General features: G+C 42.2%; 1 protein-coding gene across 2 annotated transcripts in view; it reads right to left on the reverse strand.

Moving 5' to 3' along the window:
* YAF2 (YY1 associated factor 2) overlaps nt 1-6,511 on the reverse strand; it is a 99,717-nt gene extending 93,206 nt beyond the window's left edge. Inside the window, exons 1-2 of one of the 2 annotated variants that reach the window (XM_015831687.1) lie at nt 6,373-6,511; nt 5,844-5,969 (exon numbers count right to left, since the gene is read on the reverse strand). In XM_015831687.1, coding sequence (XP_015687173.1) covers nt 5,844-5,969; nt 6,373-6,398 — 152 coding nt within the window. In that variant the 5' untranslated portion in view covers nt 6,399-6,511. Of the gene's footprint in view, nt 1-5,843; nt 5,970-6,141; nt 6,182-6,372 lie in introns of those variants that run through there. The other variant, XM_015831688.1, reaches the window with a different exon arrangement.
* Between the last annotated feature and the right edge of the window lie 796 nt (nt 6,512-7,307).

Below are 7,307 nucleotides of genomic sequence, written 5' to 3' on the forward strand. Positions count from 1 at the left end.
TTTGGCACTTCTTCCTTCAAATAAGCAACAAATCCACGATAGCAACCTATCATTGATGGTGCTCCATCAGTAGCGCATGCAACAATATTATTCAAAGGAATATTATTTTTTGTAAAGTATGATTTCACAGTATTAAATATAGATAATCCTTTTGTATCTGTAATGAGATTTATTGTGAATAGCATTTCTTCTCGTAATGGTTGTCCACTATCTCCGTTACTGTTTGTACTTTCCCTGGAGGTATTAACTAGAACGATTCGGAAAGATGAGCAAATCAAAGGATTGGAGATTAAGAGAGAAATATTTAAAATGCAAGCCTTTGCAGATGATCTTGTTTTTATAATTGAAGAGCCCCTACAATCAGGGACAAGACTAATGGAAGCACTGGGTGAATATGGGGAAATAGCAGGCTTAAAGATAAATAAAGAAAAAACTAAAATGCTTGTTAAGAATATGACTAGAGCAGGGCTTTTCAACCAGTGGTACGTGTACCACCTGTGGTACATTGGCACCTGGCAGGTGGTACGCGACCATCCTAGAAAAGTGGTAGCAGGGGAGGGCAATGAGCTGAACCGGTGGCAGCACCGCACAAGCCTGAGCGAGAGATGGCTGGAGCTGCAGGGCTGTCAGGGCTCAGCGGAAGCACCAGGACCAGCGCCAGGCTCCAGCTGGAGCTCGGTGCTGATCCTGGTGCTTCTGCTGAGCCCTGAAGAAGCACCGATCAGCTGGAATGTTGCAGCATCTCCAGGGTCTTGTGATTTACATTCAGATGCTTGGCAACTGATTCATATTTATGATGGTCACAGAGTCCCAGGGTCATGTGAAGTGACCAAAACCTGCTGCAACCACCCAGGAGATGGGTGGAATAAAAACCAAACACCCCCCACCCCACCCTTACTGCCAATCCTCAACAGAAATGCTCACAACAATGAAAACCTTGAACAGGAAGAAGAACCCCGCTGGGTGGGCAGGCAGGTGTCTTGCTCGGCTGTGGCTTGGGGGACCCTTTTTTCAGTGCCATTGTAACTTCGAACAGTCATTAAGCAAACTGTTGTAAGTCGAGGACTACCTGTACTTTATCAACTTTTTCCTTTTTTTTTTTTGGTCATCAAGTTTTTGATACCTTGCTAGGCGACTGGTGGTACTCGGATATTGCCATATCCTAAAAGTGGTACAATGGGTGAAAAGGTTGAAAAGCCCTGGACTAGAACACAGAAAAATGAATTAGTTGATAGATTAGGCATCCAGACTACAAAGAAAATAAAACATCTAAGGATACAATTAACAGCTAGATGTACCACACTTAAAGGAGATAATTACGACAAATTAATGGAGCAGATTAAAATTGACCTGGATAGGTGGACAAACCTACAGCTTTCTTTTATGGGAAGAATTGCTGTAATTAAAATGAACGTGCTACCCAAAATACTATTTTTGTTTCAATGCATACCGATCAAATTAGATAAGGATTTTTTTCAAAATTTCAACCAAATCATACTCAAATTTATTTGGCAAGGGAAAAAAGCAAGGATTAAATTAAAATTATTGCAAGATTCTAAGGAGAGGGGCAGATTCGGTCTCCCGGATTTGGAAAAATATTATCAAGCTACAATATTAATATGAGTCCGGGACTGGATACAATTAAAAAATAGGAGATTATTATGATTGGAAGGCTATGATATGCAGATTGGGTGGCACGCCATATTATGGGATGAGAAATATAAGGTTTACCAGTACTTCCGGAGGCATTATATTAGACGAGCGTTAATAGATGTGTGGATTAAAATCAGGCGACAAAATTATAGGCAAATTCCTAATTGGATTTCAACATTGGAAATGCACATACATCCAATGTTCATACAACTAGGGAAAGTAATAACATATAAAAACATATTAGATGAGAGAGGAGAATTGAAATCAAGGAAAAATCTTCAGGATGAAGGAATAGAACTGGAATTGTGGGCTTATCTCCAATTGCAATCAAGATATAGGAAAGATAAATCAGATTGGGGTATAAAAACAGAGTCGACAGAGTTAGATAAAATATTACTAGGAACCGAAGATAAAATCACTACCTTCTAGACCAGGCAATGTATGAAGAGCAGGTCAAGGAAACTATGTTAATGTGGAGTAGGGATTTCGGCTTTAATATTGATCTGCATATCTGGCAAGAATTGTGGGAAAGAAACAGGAAACTTACCTTAGCTACTTCTTATAAGGAAAATCCTTATAAAATGTTTTACAGATGGCATTTCCCACCCACGAGGTTAGCCAAAATGGGCGCAAATCTTTCACCTATATGTTGGAAATGTAAAATAGCAATAGGGACCTATTACCACATGTGGTGGGAATGTCCTAAAGCCTGTGATTATTGGAATAGGATAAGAAAATGGTTGAAAGAAATATTAATGTTGGAGATAGAGCTAAAACCTGAACTCTTTCTATTGGGCATAACCACAGATAAATACGAAAAGGGAATAGTCTACTTGATGTTGTACATCTTGAGATTGGTGTTTGCACAAAAATGGAAGAACAAAGAAACTCCCACAGATGAAGAGATACTGCATAAGATACTATCTTGTGCTGAAATGGACAGGCTTACGATGGAATTGAAAGATAAAAGCGGATCAGAATATTTTGAAATCTGGGATAAATTGTACTATTGGTGGGAATCGAGGAGGACTGTTGGGGTTATAGATTAGCGGGTTGGAGTTATAGATTAGCGATTGGAAATATATATATTCCTAGGTTAGCAAATAGAGAAAATGTATTATGAATGTATAAGTATTGTATAATAAGTTTATATATATTTATAGAGACAAAGAATTGAATGTAAAAGGAGAAATAATTTGATAGAAATGTTTAAACTGGAATGTTACGTCACGTCCAATGTTTTCTTTTTCTTTTTTAATTGTATTATAAATAAAAAACTTTTTTAAAAAATAAAAAAAATCAGTGGATCCATCATTAAAATAAATTCTTCCCTAAAGATCTTGTTCACTGCACTACACATAACCATTTGGGCTTTAAAAGTATATGCCAATATCTGAAATTGTGCCTGATAAGCAAGTGGAACTCTTACAGATATATAATTCTTTTACTTTGCATTAGTTAGCAGTTTAGCTGTTATGTACCAATTGCAATTTTGATTAGGGAGGGTAAAAGTGAAATGAATTAAGTTATTGGAGAAAAGGGAATCCCAAAGTCAAGGATTCTAATGAAAAATGGAAGTGAATAGCCTATGGAGGTTAAAAAAAAAAGGATAGAGAAATAAGAAACAACAAAACTGGAACTCTGGAAGAAAGAAAATGAGTTGGCTCTCCAAGAGAGTGAGATTTGAGAGGTGAATTTCTTTACAGAAATATGAAGATACATTTACTGGCAGAGACAGAAACAAAACTGAGCAAGTTCACTGTCATACAAAGAGGTGCATTCTTACTTTCTTTCCCCAATTATTTTATACATATATTCCTGTTTTCTGCTTGTTAGCTGCCCAGAGTTATTTGATCAAAATTTACATAATAAAAAAGATAATAGACAAAGAAGGTGACGTTTTTTTTTAATTGAAACCTGGGTTCACACAAGTGGCTTTGGAGTCAGAATCACTTTGGTTTTATTCTGTACTTAGTTTCTTGGACAAATGATTTGCCTTTAAGTTTTGCCACTTCTATTATGGTACGAACATTATAGCAACTGTTATGTTAATGCACATGATCTTTTCATAACCACTTTATAATAGCACCCACACAATTTTTCAAAGTCTGAAATGTGTTTATAATGCTGCAAGTTATAAGAGAATTTTTAACTACAATAGATTCATAACAGGTATCTTGCATAATTGAACTGGGCAGAAAATATTGCTGATAATTTTTTTAAACATGACAAATGCATGTGTGCATGCATGTACACACACAAACACACATCTATCTATCAACTTGGTCTGAATATTCAAAGTCCGAGAGTGCCAAGGAAATAACAAATAATGATATGGGTACAAATACGTCAAGTATTAATAGCTGTGAGTCCTCAGTGACAGAAAACAGAATTGAACCTCTCTGCACATGGATCACTTGCTTTATATATTTAAGTAAAACATTTCTGTTTAATTTTATGGATTAAATGCTAAGTACTGTCCTAGGTTACTACTGGATGCAGAATTTGATCTCAAAATTTGATCTCTAACTCTATTAAGAAACAGCTGTGAGAGATGGTCCTTTGAAAGAAAGCATGTGTTGCCACTGTAAATCAGTAACTTTTTAAAGTAATAGTGGGATGAAGGAGATAAGTATAATATGAAAATATTATATTTTAATTATATTTACACACTTGTATAATCATGTAAAGCAGATGGGTTAGTGGCCCAGGGGGGAGGGGAAAAAGAGAGGATGGTCTTGTGGGAGGGGCAGGTGCGTGTGCACCTGCACAAGCATCCGTTGCTCATGCGAGTGGAGTAGAGAGCACAAGGGAGGCCCCGAGCACTTGCGCAAGTGTGGTCCTGAGCGCCTGCCATGCTCACATAAGACCCCGAGCTCTCGTGCGAGGCCCCGAATGCTCACGAGTGGGGCGACTTGGACAAACTAGGATGGAAGTCCTTGAGTGCTTGCACAAACGAGGCCCTGAGTGCTTGCACGGGAGGCCCTGAGCACTTGCGTGAGTGAGGCCACAAGCACCTGCAACGCTCATGTGAGAAGGGCTGTGCACACGCATGAGCACACACCAGCCAGTCACTCATGCAATCTGGTTGCGAATAGGCCACAGACCGGTAGTGGGTTGTGGCCCACAGGTTGGGGACCCCTGATGTAAAGAAGCAGGGAGTAGCTTATTGTTACTGACTAGGAAATCCTAATGACATCAATTATCTGCATCAAGAGAGGCTCTGCTATATTTTTCTAGTTTATGGACTAACAAACCTGCTCCACCTTTGCCTCCCAAATTACCAATAACCATGTTTTTCACTTTTTTTAAGATCAAACAGCAGAAGCTTGAAATTTTCATAACCTCAGCAGCCACCACTCATCTTTCATAATTATTTATCTCCATCCAGTATTTGCTCATTTCCCTCTCTTCTTATAACAGTTTTTGGATAATCAGATAATTTTTAAAAGTTCTAAAGTACAGGGAGAGAAAAATATACTTTTGATTATCTACATTATCATTGCTAATGTTTTCAAAAATAATAGAGAGTACTTCCTGACCTCTCATTCTATTTTGATCAACAGTATATATGTGATTTTCTAATATCACAATATAAATGGACTTGTCCATGTGTGCACATATGTGTATGTGTACACAGCACAGTATAACAACAGAGTTTCTCAATAAAAGTAAAACAAAATCTGGCCCATTTTTGTTTTGTTTTCAACTGATGACACAAAATATATTCTCACAATTTGTGCAACTCCTTGCTATTAATATTTGGTCAGTTTTGAGCATCCCATAACATGTGAGATACTTTATCTTACCAGGATTAAAAACCAACAGCCAACATTTCCCATCTCCCTACATATCCAGAGAGGTGGGAAGCAGGCAGAAAGAGCATCTTATTCTAGCCACAAGTTTTAAGTTCACCAAGGGGAATTCTCCTTCAGCCCGAGAGTGAGATTTTTATTGAAGTAAAGAAGAGAAAGGATGCAAAATGGATCTGTTACATTTCCCATAGAAAAGAGCAATCGATAGGCCTGCCCCGATGGCTATGGTGATGGCAGTCGCCGGCTACCCTGTTCTGATCTACCTTTCCTGACCCGGGCTGTCTTATCCTCGCCGCCGCCGCCCCCCATCCTTCCTCACTCCTACTTTTCCCGGTGAAGTGGCTGTCAGGCCAGGCCTCTTGCCCGCTCACTCACCGAGTGGAGGTGCCCTTTCTCACATCGCACATCATGCACTTGAAGGCCTCGGCGCTGTTCCGGAAGGTGCACACACTGCAGTCCCAATAGCCCTCGTCGGAGGAGGGTTTCTGTTGCCGCTTCGGCCTACCCAAAAAAGCGGCGGGGCGGGGGAGGGAGGAGGAGAGGGAGGACGAGGAAAAACGGAAGGAAATTTAAGACACAAAACAAGGCATCGCTGCGGCCGCCCTTTCCCCCCCCCCTCCCTGCTTCCCCTCAGGGCTTCGCTTCGCCTCGGCCTCCGCTTCCAACCAACTACCTCATCTCCTCCTCCTCCTCCTCCTCACCGCCATCGCTTCTGCTACGTTGGGGGGCGCCAAAGACTTTGGCAGCGGAAGACGGGGGGAGGGAGAGAGGAAAGAAGTGGGGAAGCCGGCCTCGCAGCCCTGCCGCCTCTGCCTGCCGTTTATTGACCGGCCTGTCCGTGGAGGCCCTGTCTGCCTACCTGTCTGAGAGCTTGCCCTCCCGCTCGCCTTTCTGCCCTCCTCACCTTGTGGGGCTCTTCTTGTCTCCCATGCCGACTATAGACGCGTCTCTAGACCGGCGCGGCCCTTTGTGTATTTGTCAATAAGGAAGAGTGACCGAAGACTCAGAGAGGCGGGAGCTGGCACTCAGGCGGAGGGACTCAGTGAAGCAGCAGCAGCAGCAGGAGGAGGAGGAGGAGGAGCCGCTGCAACCACTGTTGCTGCGGCGAACAGCTATCGCCTGCCGCCTACTCCCAAGCGCGGCCACCGCCACCTCCAGATGTCGGGGGAAATCCTGCTGCTGCCGCCCCCTTGCTCAACCCGACCTTGTGCTCCCCCTTTCTTCTCACTCACGTGTTCCTCCCATCGCCAACCAACGTCAGCCCACAGCCAAGCCGAGGCGTCCCAGACGGCGGCCGGGGGCAAAGCGGAACGGCTTTTGCCTTGCTCAGGCGGTGATGAAAAGGAGTCCTTTCTGGGGCCTGAAGCACCGCCGCCGGTTTTCCCTTTTGCGCAAAGACGCGCTCGCCTTACCTGAGATAGGTCTCTCCCCCCATCGTGAAGCCGTATTCTTTCCTAGGTCAAGCCTTTTAGCGAACGGTTGTCCTAATTTCCAACTTAACACAGTCGCTCATTTGGGTTAGCGTCTCCCAGCATGCCCACGCTGTCAACCCAAAATCATACCGTTGGATGCCATATAAATCCGGAGTGACTCTGTTCCACGTTTATACCGGTAAGGAATACAATACTGACTTCAGCTGTTTATGTAATTGGGTCCCCGAATGCCTGAAATTATCTCCCTCCAAGACATATACGCGCATCCGGCTCTGGTACAGCTGTCGGATCTCAGCTAAGACAGGATCAACTTGAGTGAAGGATTATTTAACAATGCAAACAACGAAATAGGATTGTGGTGAAGTAACTAATGTGCCTTAAGCAATTGTTATCATGTAAGCAATTG

The sequence above is a fragment of the Protobothrops mucrosquamatus genome, unplaced genomic scaffold, assembly GCF_001527695.2.
Source record: "Protobothrops mucrosquamatus isolate PMUCROS unplaced genomic scaffold, P.Mucros_1.0 scaffold_274, whole genome shotgun sequence".
NCBI classification, from domain to species: domain Eukaryota; kingdom Metazoa; phylum Chordata; class Lepidosauria; order Squamata; family Viperidae; genus Protobothrops; species Protobothrops mucrosquamatus.